At 35.1% G+C, this 19,319-nt stretch overlaps 1 protein-coding gene across 5 annotated transcripts in view; it reads left to right on the top strand.

The window, feature by feature from the left end:
- The window catches only part of KIF21A (kinesin family member 21A), a 185,551-nt gene that overhangs the window by 49,665 nt on the left and 116,567 nt on the right, over positions 1-19,319 (top strand). For all 5 annotated transcript variants that reach the window (XM_069094223.1, XM_069094221.1, XM_069094222.1 and 2 more), the window contains exons 2-5: positions 12,831-13,053; positions 13,214-13,396; positions 17,454-17,603; positions 18,192-18,326. In XM_069094223.1, the coding sequence (XP_068950324.1) occupies positions 12,831-13,053; positions 13,214-13,396; positions 17,454-17,603; positions 18,192-18,326 (691 nt within the window). The remainder of the gene's footprint in view (positions 1-12,830; positions 13,054-13,213; positions 13,397-17,453; positions 17,604-18,191; positions 18,327-19,319) is intronic.

Here is a 19,319-nt window from a genome sequence, read left to right as displayed (position 1 = left end):
TTGTATCTGAATGTCAAATTTTCTATTCAGCTCTGGTTTTTTCATCATGAAATGCTTGCAAGTCCTCTATAAGTCCATTGAATGACCATATTTTCCCCTAAATCATGATACCCAGTTTTGCTGGGTAAGTGATTCTTGGTTTTAATCCCAGCTCCTTTGACCTCCAGAATACCATATTCCAAGCCCTTTGATTCCTTAATGTAGAAGCTGCTAGATCTTGTGTTATCCTGATTGTGTTTCCACAATATTCAGATTGTTTCTTCCTGGCTGCTTATAATGTTGTCTCCTTAATCTGGGAATTCTGGAACCTGGCTGTAATATTCCTAGGAGTTTTCTTTTTGGAATCTTTTTCAGGAGGTGATTGGTGGATTCTTTCAACCTCTATTTTGCCCTCTGGTTCTAAAACATCAGGGCAATTTTCCTTGAGAATTTCTTGAAGGATGATTTCTAGGTTATTTTTTTTATCATGGATTTCAGGTAGTCCAATGATTTTTAAATTATCTCTCCTGGATCTATTTTCCAGGTCAGTGGTTTTGCCAGTGAGATGTTTCACATTGCCTTCTATTTTTTCATTTGTTTGGATCTGTTTAACAGTATCTTGATTTCTCATAAAGTCACTAGCTTCCATTTGCTCCAATCTAATTCTTTTTTTTTTAAAGCAATTGGGGTTAAGTAACTTGCTCAAGGTTACACGGCCAGTTATTTCTGGGTGTGGTGCTAAGTATATGAGCCCGGGATTCAATCCCCAGGTCATTCTGACACTGGAGCTGGTGCTCTTACTTGCTAAGCCACCTGGCTGCCCCTATGCAATTGTGGTTAAGTAACTTGCTCAAGGTTACATGGCCAGGTGTTTCTGGGTGGGTGCTAAATGTCTGAGCCCGGGATTCGGTCCCCAGGTCATCCCAACGCTGGAGCCAGTGCTCTTACTCGCTGTGCTACCTGCCCACCCCTCCAATCTAATTCTGAAGGAATGTTTCTCTTCAGTGAGCTTTTGAGATTCTTTTTCCATGTGGCAAATTTGACTTTTTAAAGCATCCTTCTCCTCATTTCCTTTTTGAGCCTCTTTTGCCATTTGAGTTAGTCTATTTTTTAAGGTGTTATTCTCTTCAGTCAGGTATTTGACTCTCTTTTCATGACTTCCTTGCATCTTTCTCATTTCTCTTCCCAATTTTTCTTCTACTTCTCTTATTTGATTTTCAAAATCCTTCTTAAGTTCCTCTATGGCCTGTAATCAGTTCATATTTTTCTTGGAAGCTTTTGGTGCAGGAGTTCTAATTTTGTTGTCTTCCTCCTGTTCCATGCTTTGATCCTTTTTGTCCCCAAAATAGAAGTCTAACGTCAGATTCCTGTTCTTTCTTTGCTTCCTTTGCTTGCTCATGTTGCCACTCAGTTACTTGACTGTTGAGCTTTTTGACTGTTGAGCTTTATGCCACAGTAGAACTCTGCTTCCAGAGAGGAGAGCTTTGTCCCAATTGCTGGAGTTTTTCAGATGCCAGAGCTATTAGTTGGGTGCCCTCTCAGAAGCCTCTGCTGGCTGTGGCAAACTGGCCATGCACCCCAGGACCTCTACCCAGGACAGGGATCCAGATCCAAGCAGGTCAAAGCAAGAGTGATTACCCTCTGAAAGGTTGCGTGGTTCCTCTACAGTCTGAAGACCAGGAGCTCTGGAAGCAGCCACGAGGCTGCAGCTGCATCCACCATACCTCCTTCTTGCCCCAGGGGTAGCAGCCAGACCACACTCCCCCTGTTCCAACAAAGTTCCATGCTTATCTTTTACTTTTTCTTTGGCATTTGTGGATTAAGAAGTCTGGAAACTGCTACAGCTGCTGGTGATTTACTCTTGTGAGGTCTACTCCAGCCACTTCTGGTGATGGCTGCTCTGGGGCTAAAACCGCAGCTCAGTTGGGACTGTGCAGGGCTCCCAGGGGGCTTTGATGGACCCTTCCTGCCAGCCTGCTGGGCTTCCTTCAGTGGGAGATTTGTTTCTCTCTGTCACTTTGTGGGTTCTGTGGCTCTAAAATTTGTTTAGAGTCATTTTTTTTTTTCATTTATTGGAGGAGGTGGAAGCTGGAGCCACACAGAAGTCCTGTTCCTACTCTGCCATCTTGGCTCTTCCCTCAGTTTTTTTTTTTTTTACAATATTGAATACTAATGGTCGTAATGGGCATCCTTTCTTCACCCTTGTTCTTATTGGGAAGGAAGCTTATCTCCATTATAGATAATGCTTGCTAATGGTTTTAGACAGATACTACTTATCATTTTAAGGAAAGCTCAATTTATTTCTGTGCTCTCTAGTGTTTTTACTAGGAATGGGTGTTGTATTTTTTTCTGCATCCATTGAGATAATCATATGATTTCTCTTGGTTTTGTTATTGATATGGTCAGTTATGCTCATAGTTTCCCTAATATTGAACCAGCTCTGCATTCCTGGTATAAATCTTTCCTAGTTATAGTGTATGATCTTGTGATATATCACTGTAATCTCCTTGGTAGTATTTTATTTAATTTTTTTTTTTTGCATCAGTATTCATTAGGGAAATTGGTCTATAGTTTTCTCACAGTTAAACTTTTCCTGGTTTAGGTATCAGTACCATATTTATGTTGTAAAAGGAATTTGGTAGTACTCCTTTGCCTGTTTTTCCAAATAGTTTATATAATATCAGAATTAACTGTTCTTCAAATATTTGGTAGAATTTTCTTATTTACTCATCTGAACCTGGGGAATTTTTTTTTTAATTACTGAAACTTAAATACACAATAGGAAAAGAAAAAGAATCATATTATGGAACTTAAGTATTAAAAGTTAAGTACAAAGTAAGAAAAAGCATGTCATGTACATAGCAGAATGTAAGAAAGGATCCAAAAGATATAGCAATAAATTTCTTGCATTGTTGTATCAATATTCTTTTTTTGAAGCTTGAATTGTTTCTTTCTGGTTGTTTTCAGCATTTTCTTCTTGACCTGGAACCTCTGGAATTTGGCTATACTATTTCTGGAAGTTTTCATTTTGGGCTCTCTTTCAGGAGTTCATTGGTGGATTCTTTCAATTTCTGTTTTACCCTCTGGTTCTTGATGTTGGGTTGGTTTTCCTTGATAATTTCTTGAAAGCTGATATTGAGATTCTTTTTTTGATCATGGCTTCAGGTAGTCTAGTAATTTTTAAGTTCTCTCTCCTGGATCTCTTCTTTTTCCAATGAGATATTTCACATTGTCGTCTATTTTTTTCATTCTTTTGGTTTTGTTTTATTGTTTCTTCATATTTCATGAAGTTGTTAGCTTCTGCTTGCTCCATTCTAATTTTTAAGGAATTATTTTCTTCCATGAACTTTTGGACCTCTTTTTCTCTTTGGCCAATCTGCTTTTTAAGGCATTCTTTTCCTCGTTGGTTTTTTGTGCTTCTTTTCAGAATTGTTTATTTGAAATTTTCTTCTTATTTGTCTTGGTATTTTAATCTGAATAGGGGACTGAAGAATGGGGCACTAAACTTCCAAATCTTTCTAGGAGGCAGGATTTGGACTTTCAGGAGCTTCACTTTCCATCTCTGCTTGGTTTTGACTTCATGGAACAAGATTCTCCCTCCTCTCAATCCCTCTCTCTTTCTAGCCTTTTTTTGTGTGTATTGTTTTCTCTCATTAGATTATAAGATCCTTGAAGGCAGGGACTCACCCTCCTCCCCTTTATTTGTATTGCCAATGCTTATTTGACTCACATTAGGCACTTAATGTTTATTAAATTTAATTCCCTTTTTTGGCCACTCCCTACTTTGAGTTTGTTTTACTTCTGATTTAATTCTTCATTTAGTTTACCTTTCCTTTTGTTACCACTTTCCCTTAACGTTCTTCTTTCCTGTTTCTCTGTTGGATAAAATATCCAACTCTGTACCAACTCTGTGTGTGCACACGTGTGTGTGTATTCTTTTCTCTTTGGAGCAGTAGAGTGGAGTTCAAGTGTTGCCTGCCTCTCCCTAGTCCCTCATTTTTATTGTAAAGACTTATACTTCCTCATCCAGTATATGTCAGATAATTTTTCCTATTCTTTTCCTTCTCCCCCTTCTTCCAATGTATTCCTCGTCCACACTTTTCCTCTTCTTTTTTTTTTTTTTAAGATAATCAAAATACAGTGGACAGGCTCTCTATCAATTAGCATCTCTATGACCCTTGATGATAGAGTTCTGAAGCATCTTCCCATGTATGAATGAATATAAGCAGTTTAACCTTGTTTAGTCCTTATGATTGCTTGCTCATATTTTATGCTTTTCTTAACTTATCTGACTCTCCTCAGTATGTTAAATTTTCTATTAATGTAGATGTTTTCAGGCCATTCACTTTTTCTTGTTTTGTGTCTTGAGGTTCCCTGTTATCTTAATATCACTTTATGTTGGGATTTTGTTTGTTTGCTCATACTTTCATCCTTCTCTTTGACCATCCACTTTATGTTAGTCAGGGCTCATTGTATATTGGGGTGAGGAGGGGAGGAATCTTTTTTATCTTCTTTTCTGATGAGTTTCACAGCGTAGTCTGGGAAACTGAAGGCTTTCTGTCCTCCCATGGTGATGTCATCCTGGGAAAAGTTTTCTCATAGCCTTACTGGTCTGACTTTTACAAGTTCCTAACCCATGTTTGGGTCTTGGGTTGTCTCTAGTTGAGAGTTTCAATATGCTGCTCCTGTAGTCAGCCATTTTTAGCCTACTTGATAGCTTTGAGTTAGAGCAAATGAACTACAGGGTCCTCATTTTTTACTCTTGGACTTCTACCCTGGTTATTCCATTTCAGGTTTCTGTCTTGGGGCATAGGCTAGAGGCATATCACCACTCTTCTTCTGGTATCAGAACCCCACAGCTAAATCAATGGAACAATAAATAATTATTAAGTACCTTCTATGTGCCAGGCACTTGTGAAACTCAATATCAAATTCAATTACTTTGTAAGAATTCCCTATCTTATGAAAACTGCTAGGAAAATTGTAAAGCAGTTAAAGAACAAAAGAGAGAGGCAAATGATAGATTTCTGACAACTGTAAGTAGGAGATTTATTCTTAACCAAACTAGGGCTAGAAGTAATAACAAAAGGTAAAATTGATAACTGATTATGTGTAACTCCAGAGTTTATAGAAGGGAAGTAGTTGAATAGGAAAAAAAATCTTTATATCAGATTTTTCTGATAAGGGTTTTTTTTAAAATATATAAACAACTGACATCTATACATATATATATCTTTATCTGTTTTTCTATCCATCTACCCATTTATCTGTGAGTCATATATATATTATGCTTATATGCATATATATGTATGTACAAAAGCCATTTCCCAAATTGATTTGATTAACAGATATGAACAAATAGTTCTTGAAAGAATTGTAAACTGACAGCCATTTGAAAAAATACTAGTAAGAGAAATGCAAGTCAGAACAACTTCTCACTCTCTGCAAATTGGTAAAGATAACAGAAGATCAGAGAAGTCCATGTTGGAGGGATTGTGGGAAGATAGGTACATATATGCATTGTTGGTGGAACTCTAGCTCGATAAAAATATTTGGAAAGCAATTTGGAATTATCCAGATGAAGTAAATAGATCCAGAGACTCCATTACAAAGGTTATACTCCAAGAAAGCTATTGATGAGAAAGTTCTCATATATACTAAAACATTTATAGCACCATTTTTTGTGATAGCAAAGAATTATAAAACAAAGTAGATGCTATTCAATTGAAAAATGGCTAAAAATTGTGGCACATTAATATAATGGAATATTATGAATATGACGAATATAGAAAAAGCATTGAAAAAGATCTGCATAAACTAAAGTAAGAACAGTATCCAGGAAAAATAGATAATGAAGCATATGTAATGACTACAAGATTGAAAACGTAAAGAATAACACACACAAAATCAAAAGTAAATGTTGCAAAATTATGTAGAACAAGAGTATCTTGAAAGAAGATATTTGAGAAGATACTTCTACCCCACCACTTTGTAGGAGGGAGAGCTCAACAGGTTTTGAACATTGCTCGTGTTTTCAGATTTTTTTTTCGATGTATTTATTTCAGTTGTGCTGATTTTTTTCTCTTCTTTTTTTCTTTTCTCTTTCTTTATTGTTTTTTTTTTTTTTAAAACCATTATTTGTTTTATGGAATGGGTTTCTGGGAGGCAGAAAAGGGAGGGATAGTGGAGAAAACTAAGGTGATATAAGAAAACAAAAGATAGTAATAAAAACTTGGGGGAAAAAGTCTTGATTGGCTAACTAACTACAAGTTCAGGCTGTTGATAGAACTTCCTCATCTCCTGAGTACAAAATAGCTTCAAGATTGCCCTTTAATTCCTGACTGGTGGAAAATGAGGGGCAGCTCTGGCAAGGGACTTTTTCTCAGTTGAACTACTCTGGGGTATCCTGAATATCTATCTTTGTTGAATATTCTTCTTTTACTAACTGTTGAATAACCTTCTAGTGGCTCATTTTGTTCTAAACAAATATAAACTATGAGGGTACTGGGCCTGAGTCAAGCCCAGCTGACAGATTCCCTTTACTTCTCCCCTCCTTCCATTATCCATTGAGAATCAGTTTAAATTAGCCAGCCTAGTTAGATAGCTTTTACAAAAGTATATTTGGTAATGGCTTTTTCACCCATTTATGAGGTTCTCAAGAGGAGACGTTGTTGGGAAAACAATTAGACAATTACTCTTTTGCTCCTCAGGAGTAATCTTGGACCTTGAGAGTAGAAACTGGGCTAAGGATTCTCAGAGCTTATATGGGCTACACTTGCTTAGGTGTCAGTCATCATAGTGTGGTGGAAAGAATGCCAGTTTTGGATTGAGGAGATTTGAGTTTGAATCCTAATTTGTTTTATATTCACTGTGGACAAATTACTTAACATTTCTGAGCCACATGTACTTCATTTCTAAAATGCAGAAGAAAAATAAAATTTTTATTACCTATTTGACATCTCTGTTGAAAGGAAAGTGCATTTTAGATCTTATAAAACTACATATTAATCTGAGCTATTATGTCCAATCTAAGTCTTTCATCTTTAATTGCAAAATAAACTGCTTTTCTTTTAGTTGAAAAGACAAAGTTATTTCTTTTTATTAATAGAATGAGGGTAAAAACAAAATTATACATATATAATTTACTATGTCATATTTTCATGAAAATCTTTGAATTTTTCTATAAAGAGTGTTCACACATGGTAAATTTTTTAAAATGATGGTAAGTGGTCTTTATATAGCTCTTTAAAGTTTGTAAAGTATTATACATGTTTTATTTCAGATAAAATTAGTAAACACAGCAAAATATTCCTTCCTGTATCTGGTTTGGTAACTTTTGAAAAAGAAACCTGTTAGAAAGAACTTGATGATTATTAGTGGTAGCATGTGTGTGGACAAGTGGGGGGGAGGACATTTTTTGGTGGGAGAAGGAACTAGAAATGTAATGGGATATTGATAACCATGATACAGAAGTTTCTTTCTATTCCACCTTCTCCTTCCCAAACTCTTTCCAAAATCAAACAGTTTCATAATTAAAACTTTTTTATAATGTTTTTTGATGGTGGTTGTTTTGTTATTTACTTATACTTCACCCTGACATGTTTTATCTGCATCTAATTCAATATAATTTAACTCATTAAACACTCGTAAAGGTCATACTGTGTTTAAGGCACTGTGCTAGATAATGAAAATACAAAGACAAACAATAAATTGGTGCCCCCCTCAAAGTTTATATTTAACTTGAAGGATAAATATGAACACATCTGAGTATAGTATAAGGTGTGGAATAAAAAGAGCATGAGAAGAATCATAAAAAAATACTGTAAGAAAATTTGAAGAGGGAAAGAGAATTAAGTGGTAAAGGGAAGGAGGGAGGGAATTGAGTAAGTCTTTTCAGAGAAAGTGACATTTGAATTGAACTTTAAAGTATGGCAAATATCCTGAATGGCAGATTTGAGGTAGGAGTGAATTATGAGCTTATGCGTGGAGGTAGGGTATAAAATGTTGATTTTAGACAATAGCTAAAAATCCATTGAGGCTGGAATGTAGAGTTTGTAAAGGATTTAATGTGAAATAGGTGGGGAAAAAATAGGTTGGATGAAGATTGGGGAAACCCTTAAATACAGATTTTAAGAGTTTATGTTTTATGACAGTAGGTTTGGTTTTTTTTTTTCCTCAATTGGGGAATGGCTCTTATTTTTATAAATTTGGCTCAGTTCTATATAAGTTTGAGAAAGAAGCCTTTCTAGAGAAATTTCCTTCAATTTTTTTTTCACAGTTACTATTGCTAACTGTATTTCCCTCCATCCATCCCCCCCAATTATTCTATTTTCTCTCTCCTGTCATTCCTCAAAAGTGTTTTGCTTCCCCTCCCCAACTTGCCCTCTTTTTTTTTTTTGTGCTTTTTGGAGGGCAATTGGGGTTAAGTGACTTGCCCAAAGTCGCATGGCTAGCGTGTCAAGTGTCTGAGATTTGAACTCAGGTCCTCCTCAGGGCCGGTGCTCTATTCACTGCACCACATAGCCACCCCTTGCCCTCTTTTCTATCACCCCCCTCTTCTCTTATCCCTTTCCCCTCCTACTTTTATACCCAAATGAGTGTATGTGTTATTTCTTTTTGAGCCCAATCTGATGAGAGTAAGGTTCACTCATTCCCTTTCATGTCTCCCCTCATCCCCTTTACTGTAAAAGCTTTTTCTTGCCTCTTTTATGTGAGATAATAAGTGTGGGAATTAGAAGATCTTCCTTGCCCCTTACTAGGCTTAAGGGAATTAAGGGAATCTTCCCTGCCCTCTAATAGGCTGAATGTAATTACATGGAGCCCTTAGTGGGAGGAGCTTTGTGAAGGGTGGAACAGAGCCCACAGGAAGATGGGTGTCAGAACAGTTGGAGCTGGAGGGAGGAGAGGACGCAGCCAAGGAGACAGCTGGGCTTGTGAATGTTTGTAGGGAAGCTAAAGGATGATGTCGCTTCCTGCTGTTATGGTTTATTAACGTCTTTGCTGCCATGATGAATTTGGTTTCCTGGTGTTGGGATTTGACTTTCTGGTGTCTGAAAAAATATTTTGTTTCTGTCTTCTGTATGGAGAGTCTGTAATATTTTGTGATTCAGTACTGTGCAGACATATTCAGTCACTTCCAGTGCTGTGAAGATTGCATTGGCACTACACTTACTCTTTCTCCCAGGACATTCCTCTCTCACCCTTTAATTTTATTTTTTAGACATCATCCCTTTGTATTCAACTCACATCTGTTTATATATACTCCTAAATACCCTAATAATGAGAAAATTTCTTAAGTTACAAATATCTTCCCATGTAGGAATGTAAACAGTTTAACCATATTAATCCCTTATGATTTCGCTTTCCTGTTTGCCTTTTTATGCTTCTCTTGGGTCTTGCATTTGAAAATCAAATTTTCTATTCAGCTCTGATTTTTCATCAAAAATGCTTGAAAATACTTTATCTCATTGAATGCCCATTTTTTCCCCTGAAGGATTATGCTCAGTTTTGCTGAGTAATTGATTCTTGATTGTAATCCTAGCTCCTTTGCCCTCCAGAATATCATATTCCAAGCCCTCCAGTCCTTTGCATGATCCTGACTGTGGTTCCATGATATTTTAATTGTTTCTTTCTGGCTGCTTGCAGTATTTTCTCCTTAATCTGATAATTCTTGAAATTGGCTACTATATTCCTTGGCATTTTGGGATCTCTTTCAGGAGGTGATTGTTGAATTCTCTTGATGACTATTTTGTCCTCTGGTTCTGGGACCTAAGGGCAGTTTTCTTTTATAATTTCTTGAAAGATGTTGTCCAAACCCCTTTTTTAAATCATGGCTTTCCAGTAGAATAATAATTCTTAGATTATTTCTCCTGGATGTGTTTTCCATGTCAGTAGTTTTTCCAATAATATATTTTATGTTTTCTTCTATTTTTTCATTTTTTCAATTTTGTTTGACTGATTCTTGATATCTTGTAGAGTCATTAGCTTTCTGATGCCCAATTCTAATTTTTAACACATTGTTTTCTTCATTTAGCTTTTGTACCTCCTTTTCCATTTGACCAATTGTACTTTTTAAGAAATTATTTTCTTCAGTGTTCTTTTTTTCCATTTTGTCAATTGTGTTTTTAAATTTTTCTTCTACCTCTCTTACTTGAGTCTTAAAATCGAACTTCCTCGAAGAATTCTTTTGAGACTTGAGACCAGTTCATAATTCCCTTTGAGGTTTCAGATGCGAGTATATTGGCTATCTTGTCCCCTCCCTAAGGGGAGTGAGAGCAATTTACTTTTTACCTCACCATCTTGGCTCCTGGAACTTTAAATAGGTGACTATATACATTCATTCTATGGGCTGATAGCCCCAGGAAGAGCTATTGCTGCTGCCACCACAGGCCCCATACAGGACCACACCTCTCTCTCACCCAGCTCTGACAGACCCCTGTGCTGCACCAAGAGGTCTACAAGTCTCCACTCCTGCCAGCAATTCAGTCTGCTGGGGTCTGCTCTGGCCTCACTATGATCAGGTCTGTGTTGGTGCAGCCTGTATGCTAGACTGTACTCATCTCCCAGCCCAGTGCAACAGATTCTTCCTATCAACCTTGAGGTTGTCTTGGACTGAAAATCTGTCACACTCTGTCTCTTTGTGGATTCTGCTACTTTAAAATTTATTCAGATTCACTTTTTAGAGTAAAAACTCTGGTGGGGAGCTCAGGTGAATTCCTGCTTTCACTCTGCCATCTTGCCTCTGCCTCCTCAATAAACATTTAAAATACATTAGAGAGAGGCCAGGGCAAGAGAAGTATGAACAATTTTTTAACATTAACTTAAGTTCACATTGCCACATAAATGCCTTTGTATCTGATTATGTCCTGAAGGAAGATGTTGAGTGGAATGGAGAGAAGAGAACATGAGGAAACTAAGTAAATGAAAGAGAAAAGGCATAGAGGCAAATAACACCAACTTCCTAGCTTTACTTTTTTTTTTTTTTGCTTACTGCCAGTCCCTCAGGAGAAAATGTAAGAATAATTTCATTGTGTAGATAAGTAGCTGAACTTATCTAAGAGTACATTTTTATACCTAGTTGAAGTAAAGTATTCTTCTAGAATTTGTATGGTGTTTGGCAGGTACTTTACATATCGAGTTCATTATAAATCTTTTAATATTTTTGATGGGGTATTAAGCCAGTCTTTAAATATAATTTCCCAGTCATTTAAAATTAAAATTAATTTCAATGTAAATACATTTTAATTCATTTAGGATTTTCAATTTAAGCATTAACAACAATATTTTTAAAAGTATTCTGTATAGTTAGTGTTTTCATGGGTTTTGAATTTTAAATATCATATTTCACATCATCTTAAAATTTTTGCTCATAGCAAAAATTCTTTTTATTGCTTTAACTTTGCTTTACAAAAATTAACAATAGGTATTTTAATGTACAGCAGTATCATGTCACATGTACATTACAATTACATAGTTTAGTAATAAGTGCATAGTAGCAAGCACCCTAGCATATCCAGGATGACTGCTAGTACAGGTCCTTTGATCTCCTTTTATAAAGGAAAGCAACTCAAAAAGGGTTAGTAATCTTGCTTTAATCAAACAAACATACATCATTTACCTAGTTTAGGGGAAAAAGTCAGCACCCTGAACTTCAGAGAATACTAACAGAAGTTACAATCAGACAAAAATACAGACAGAGAAAATAACACAATCCAGCAGACAGGACTTCTACTGTCTGACCATTACATCCATACCTAGTTAGTCATCAGAGAAAGAAGCAGCAGCATATGGGTTTTCAAAGCCATGGGGTTCAACGGCTGCCCAGAGTCTCATTTGGCCAAATCACACAACTCTTCCCAAAGTGAGCCCCAAAGCAAAACCTTGTCTCAAAGGTATATATAACTTTCTCCAGGGTCAGAGAACATCACAGCCCTCATGACCCACTTGACTACAAAGTTACAAAAGTGCCTTTCTGAAAAACAAGCCTCCTACCACAGACTTCATGTGAGCACATGCAGACTACTAGGAGGCAGAGTTTATTTCAAATCAGGAAAGGTCCTCAAATTCACCTAGGCTTATTGAGGGGCAGAGATCTTCAAATTTCTATTATCATTACAAAGTGACAGTGATATTTAGGTAATTCACACAGTATATTTATATAATTCAATTTTGCAATCAAAACACATTTATTAGTAAAGACAAATTTAACTATATAGAATTAAAATAAACTTCAGTTGATTCAGTATTGATGTCAATATGATAGTCCATAACTAGTACGTCTCTCTTTTTTATCCACTCCTACTCATCTTCTTGGTTAAGAATTTAAAATAAGTATATTTTGTCTAGATTTTATGTCTACTGTTTTCCAGTTCTATATAATATTCAGCCAAACTCCATTTAACAATTCTCTGACTAATTATTAGTAGCCTAGTAAGAAGCATTTGGAACCCTGGTAGTGGAATAGTTTGCTGTAAAACTGGCAATACCTACTGCCCATAGACAACTGTGATGTTTTTCAATTGGTGAGCACCTTTTTCATATTCACCTTGAGTTAACAATTCCTTACCATCATCTTTAACATCTTTAAGTTTAAGTAATTTGGAAAGCCATGGTCTTTCTTTAACAAGGTCTTTCATTCCTGGAGCTTGTTCTTGAAGTTGAGGTCACTCTGTTTTTTGTGGCCCAAGTAAATATAGTAGCTGATTGTAATTATGCTACTCTAGCCCACCATATTTCTTGCTGCTTCTTATGGTGGAGGTAGCATTAGCCATATTGCCTCTCCTGACAACTAAGCACAAGACCCTGAGCCAATGAAAATCCAATCTCTTATTTGTATGTTTGTTTTTTCACAGAATTCGGCCTCAACTTGCAAAAGAAAAAATTGAAGGATGCCATATTTGTACTTCTGTCACACCAGGTGAACCTCAAGTGTTTCTAGGAAAAGATAAAGCTTTTACTTTTGACTATGTGTTTGACATCGAATCTCAGCAAGAACAGATCTACACACAGTGTATAGAAAAACTAATTGAAGGTTGTTTTGAGGGCTACAATGCTACAGTTTTTGCTTATGGACAAGTAAGTACTGAAATATTACTAAAAAGTAGAAAATAGGTCAAGCCATTCCTTAACAGAAGTGCTATTCAGTAGCAGTATTGTTGCCATTCTTGATGTTGTCTAAAACTGTGTCTTTTCTTTTTGGCAAGTTTGTTCATTTTCTTTTTTTTCCTATATTTAGACTGGAGCTGGCAAAACATATACCATGGGAACAGGATTTGATGTCAATATCATTGAAGAAGAACAGGGTATTATTTCTCGTGCTGTTAAGCATCTTTTTAAGTGTATTGAAGAAAAAAAAGAAATTGCTATTAAAAATGGAGTTCCACCCCCTGATTTTAAAGTTAATTCTCAATTCTTAGAGGTAACATTTTTTTCTCAGCTTTAAAAAAAAAACAACTTTGTCTTCATTTAAGTGGTTCAGTAAGAATTGTTTTTATATTTTTACATGGAAATAATATTAAGATTGTTTTTAAAACATCTATTCTTTTTAAAAATTGTACTTATTTTTAAAATTGTACTTGCAAAAGGTATATTTCTTTTCCCCTCTTTTAAAATTTTATTAACTTTGATTTTTAAAACTTTTCAGTTCCAAATTCTCTTCCTCCCTTTAACCTTTCCTGAGTCATCAAGAAGACAAACAGTACATCAATTATACATGTAAAGTCACGCAAAACATATTTTTATATTAGCCATGCCCCATTCTCCTTCCCCACCTCCCTCAAAGAAGAAATTATAAAGAAAGTGGAAATGTATGCTTCAGTCTATAAAATCAGTTCTCTGTGAAGGTATTTCATCATGTTTCATCATGAGTCAAAAGAACTTTTTCTTTGTGTTTACAAAATATATGCTTATATTATTGTGCTATTTTGAAATATACTGCATCTTTTTTGAAAACCTTTAATGTGTGCTTAATTTTGTACGTTGATGGGTTCTATGACCTGAATGCCTAACTCATTCTAATAAAAAAACCACACTGTAACTGATGGATTAAAAAACTTGATAAATGTTTATACCAAGAAAGAATAATAAACACTGTTCATTTCAGGATATTTTCCTGAAATAAGAATAATGGGATGACCAATAATTGAATCAGAATAGTCAGCTATACAAAGAGGAGGAGGGGATGAGAAGGAGCAGCTGCCTTATGAACCTCATTCTCTTCTGAACTGATCAGGGAAGAAAGAATACACATACATACACTGAGAAACAGTAGAAAGGGGAATTAGAAGGAGGTTGAATAAAGGAGGGATTAGTACTAAGCTTCTTTTGATGTAGCAATGAATGGAGATATTAGTGGGTGTCGATAAATTGGGGAATGGCTGAACAAGTAGAGTATATATAAATGTTATGAAATATTATTTTGCTGTAAGAAATAATGAGAGGGATGGTTTTAGAGAAACCTAGGAAGACTTGTATGAACTGATGCAAACTCAAATGAATAGAATTAGAACAATGTATACAATGACAATGTGGTGAAGACAAATATATTTGAAAGAATTAAGAACTACTGATAAGCGTGATGATCAACCACTAGTCTAGAAGACATGATAAAACATGCTCTCTATCCCCGGACAGAAAGGTGAAGGATTCAGTGTGTAGAATGAGACAGTTTTGGGGGGACATGGCCAATTTGGGAATTTTTTTCCTTGACTATATGTTTTCAATGCAGGGATTTGTTTTCTTTCATCCTCAGGAGAGGGAGAAAAGGTTAATTTTTGTTAATTGAAAAAAAATAAAAATTTTAAAATAGAATTTGCCCTAGTTGTTTAGAGAAAAGATGCATAAAGGATACATATTGATCAAACTGTGATATGCATTTGGGTAGAGTGACCTCTGAAAGTTCATGTAACATTTGACATCTAGAGCATCACTGCCTCTCTATTAAAAAAAAAACAAAAAAAAAACTTTTTTTCTCTCTCCTACTCCATTGCATTGTAAAAAACAAATGAACAGATTTCTTGTTTTAAATATACATACTTAGGCAAAACAAATTAACCTGCTGTCCATACATAAAAATTTATCTCATTCTGTTCCTTAAATCCATCACCTCTATATTGTGTAGTATGTTTCATCATTGATGCTATGGCATAGTTTTTATAACTTTCAGGGTTGTTTATTTTTAGTGTTCCTTGTAGTTCTGCTGTTGTCATTTTTCATTAGCTTATAAAAGTGTTCAAAATTCTTTTTATTTTCTTTTTTTTTTTAAGCAATTGGGGTTAAGTAACTTGCTCAAGATTACACAGCCAGTTATTTCTGGGTGTGGTGCTAAGTATCAGAGCCCAGATTCAATCCCAGATCATCCTGACTCTGGGGCCGGTGATCTTACTCGCTGTGCTACCTGGACGCCCCTTGACTCTGTTTTTCAATCCAGTCTTATTATTTTTATAATATTGATGTGATAATTTGGGGTTTTCTTCTTAATCAGGTTAGCTTTTTTTTTTTTTTACACATAACTCCTAGTTTTATTTATCAATTCGGATAGGTGGCACAGTAAATAGAGTGCTGGGCCTGGAATCAAGAAGATATGAATTTTGGGGGCGGCCAGGTAGCACAGCAAGTAAGAGCACCGGCTCCAGTGTTGAGAAGACCTGGATCAAATCCCGGGCTCAGATACTCAGCACCACACCCAGAAATAACTGGCCGTGTAACCTTGAGCAAGTTACTTAACCCTGATTGCTTTATATTAAAAATAAAAAAAGAAGATATGAATTTTTATTCAGTCTCAGATATTTAGGTAGTTGTGTAACCTTGGGCAGGTCACTTAACCTATTTGCCTCTATTTGCCCATCTATAAAATGAGGATACTAGTAACAGCCAGCTCCTAGGGTTGTTGTGAGGATCTGAAAGAGAACTTTATTTGGATGCTTGGTATTGATTAAGGAGATTGTTCTTACTGTGACCTAGGTTGGATGGTGTGGTATCTTCTGCTGCCTTATTGTGTTGTGCTAGGCAAGACCCTTGATTTTGGGGATGTAGTGATATATACTGTGTAATGTGTTGTGCTAGGGAAAGCCCTAACCTGGGACCCCTTGATTGTATAAACAGGTATTTTGGGGAATGCTACTGAATGTAATGATAAATGCTATGCGTCATATGACATATTAAGTGTTATGGAATATATATATACATATATATGTATGTATTAGATGTTATGTTTTACTTAAGGATGTTGCTATAAATGTTATGCTTTATTGAATAATGTTTAGTTTATTGCTGAATAGAGAGTTCATTTTACTATGCAATTAGATGCTTGAAATTATTCACAGCAGCAGTCCTCAGGTGTGCTGCCTGGGTTAGCATTATAGGATCAAATGAGATTTTAACTGTAAAGTGATTAGCACAAAGCCTGGAACACAGTAAGTGCTATGTAAATTTTTTTTTCTGTTGTTGTTATTCAGTGTGATTTGTTTTGTTTTTTTATTTTGTTAATTTTGCTTTCAGTGATCCTAAGCAGCTCATTGTCTTTAGACCCCATTTTTTCAACTTATATACTTAACAGTGACATTATATATGGCTATGAATCATGGAACACCACAAACTCATAAGAATCAAAATTGCAGAAACAAATGTATAAGTAGGTTGTGCAGTGTAACAATGATAACTAGTATATGAAAAGTAATGAAAAATTAATCACATGGACATATATGACCAGAAAAGTAGCAAGAGTCATGTAGCAAGAGTATAGCAACCTAGTCTGCATGCTGTGGTGGTATCTACAAAATATATTTTAGAAACAAAGAAGGTCTTCTGAATATTGGATCCTCCATGAAGAGAAATGATGAGAAAAGCATGGTCAAGAATTGCACAGTATGAGAAGGTGTGAAGTGTATTGATGGAAACAATACCCATATCGACAAGTTCATGGATGTATCAAAATATCAAAAAAGTATTGATTACTCTTAAACTTATAACATTATTTTCTAGGAAGTCTGAATTAAATATCATCTATTTTGTTCCCCATCTACAAAGTCCTAACTTTGTAAATTACTATGTTAGACCAACTGAAATATTAAGTTTTGCTTTCTGAGTGCCTTAAGTTGTTTTTCAGGGTATGTAAAAAGTGAGGTATATATTTTTTCCTATGTGGTAAAAAATCCTTCAAATCTCTTTACAAGCTTTCTGTTTTTTAATTTACCTATTTAACTAACAGGTAGTTTTTATCTTGATCTTTCCATTTTGCTTATGTCTTTATCTACAAAGTCCTTTGATGTTTTGCATATCATGTACCTTAAATGACTACTTTTGTAAATATTGCTTTCTAGTAGAGTTTATTTTACTTTTAATTGCCTTCTGTATTAGCTGCTTCTAAATGGCAGTCTTATTTTTTTTCTAAAGCAATTGGGGTTAAGTAACTTGCTCAACGTTACATGGCCAGTTATTTTTCAAGACTAACATTTTACAACATTTTATTTTACTAGCTTTATAATGAAGAAGTTCTTGACCTCTTTGACACCACTCGTGACATTGATGCAAAAAACAAAAAGTCCAATATACGAATACATGAAGACTCAACTGGAGGAATTTATACTGTGGGAGTTACAACACGGAGTGTGACTACAGAATCAGAGGTAATGACGACCTTATATTTCAAATAATTATTGAACATTTATAAAGCTTTTACTACTGAAATACAAAAATAATTTCTTTTTATAAATTTACAATGGAGAAAAAAGAGGATAAAATGGATGGGGTTTAATATGAGAAACAGAATCCTTTTGCATTATTTGCTGTCACAGTTTTAGTACTGTTGTGATCTCTTAAAGGAGACTACCATGGAAAAAATTTTAAAAATTAGCAAAAGACGTATGTGTGTGTGTGTGTGTGTGTGTGTGTGTGTACACAGATATACATGTTTTTAATCTGCACAAAAGATTATTAGGAAATAATTTTCAAATAAAACTGCAATGCCAATAAATATTGAACAAATAAATCTTAAATGATTTTCTTCTATTAAAATAATATGCTATTGAACTTGGAATTTAATCTCAAAGATTGGTTGTTCCTGCAATAGTGACATAAAACAATATCTTATCAACTCTGTCTTATATATTAATAAAATATGATGGATTTAACCATTTAAGGTAAATCTTTGTTGTGTTGTATTTCATTTAAATGTTGGTCAATTATTATTTTTTTCTCTTCTTCTCCTTTTTTAGATGATGCAGTGTTTAAAGCTGGGTGCTTTATCTCGAACCACTGCAAGTACTCAGATGAATGTGCAGAGCTCTCGTTCTCATGCCATTTTTACCATTCACTTGTGTCAGACCAGAGTGTGTCCCAAAACAGATGCTGTAAGTTTGTTTCTAATTTCTCAAACTCTTTGATTTCCCTAAATCCAAATTTGATTTTTCTAAATTATTCAGTATATGCTAAGAACTATACTAGACAGTTAGATGGAGCAGCTGATAGTGTTAGACTTGGAATTCAGAAGACATGAATTTGAAATCCTGCTTCAGACAGTGTGTGACCAAGGGCAAATTAATTAACTTTTCTCAGGCTCAGTTTCCTCATCAATAAAATGAGAATAATAATAATAAGACCTACCTTATAGTGTTGTTGTTAGAATAAAAAAGATAACGTATCTAAAGCACATTGCAGACTTTAAAGTGCTACATAAATGTTATTATTTATGTTGCAAATAATGTAATAAATTATTATTACTAGGCAATGGAGATATAACTAATATTGAAAGTTTTTTTTTTCTTCAATAGGCTTGCATTTTCTTCAGGGAAAACAACATATACATAGAAAATGATAATATATACATCCAGTTTCCTGCGGGGAGAGGGGAACCTAGCAACTAAGGTGATTAGAATGAGTTTCCTATTAGCACTTGAACTTGAACTTTGAAGAAGTTAGGTATTCCACAAGGAAGAGGTAAAGAGGGAGTATATTCCAGTTATGAGGAACAGCTGGATACTTTTGTAAAAGCATCATGACAGATAGAATGTATTGGCTAATTAACAACAAGCAAGGCAACTTGGCCAGAATGCAAGGACAGAGTGAAAAAATGTGCATTATGCAATAAGATTAGAAAAGTATGATGGAGCTATATTGCAAAAAGCTTTAAAAGCCAAAGAAAGGGGTATATTCTAGATGTTTTGGGGGTTTTGTTTTTGTGGGGGTTTTTTTTGAGCAGGTGAAGGCAATGAGAATTATGTTTTAGGAATGTCAGTTTGGCAGCTGGATGGAGAATGGATTGGAGAGTAAAGTAATTAGCTAGGTGGTTATTTAAGCGGCTCTTGTAGTTGTTGAAGTAAGAGGTGATAAGGGCCAGAACTAAG

Source organism: Petaurus breviceps, unplaced genomic scaffold (genome assembly GCF_028583685.1).
Source record: "Petaurus breviceps papuanus isolate PSGF00001 unplaced genomic scaffold, PetGlider_PUasm1.0 216, whole genome shotgun sequence".
Taxonomy (NCBI): Eukaryota; Metazoa; Chordata; class Mammalia; order Diprotodontia; family Petauridae; genus Petaurus; species Petaurus breviceps.
The sequence above is the reverse complement of the archived record's forward strand: the minus strand, read 5'-3'. Positions and strand labels throughout refer to the sequence as shown.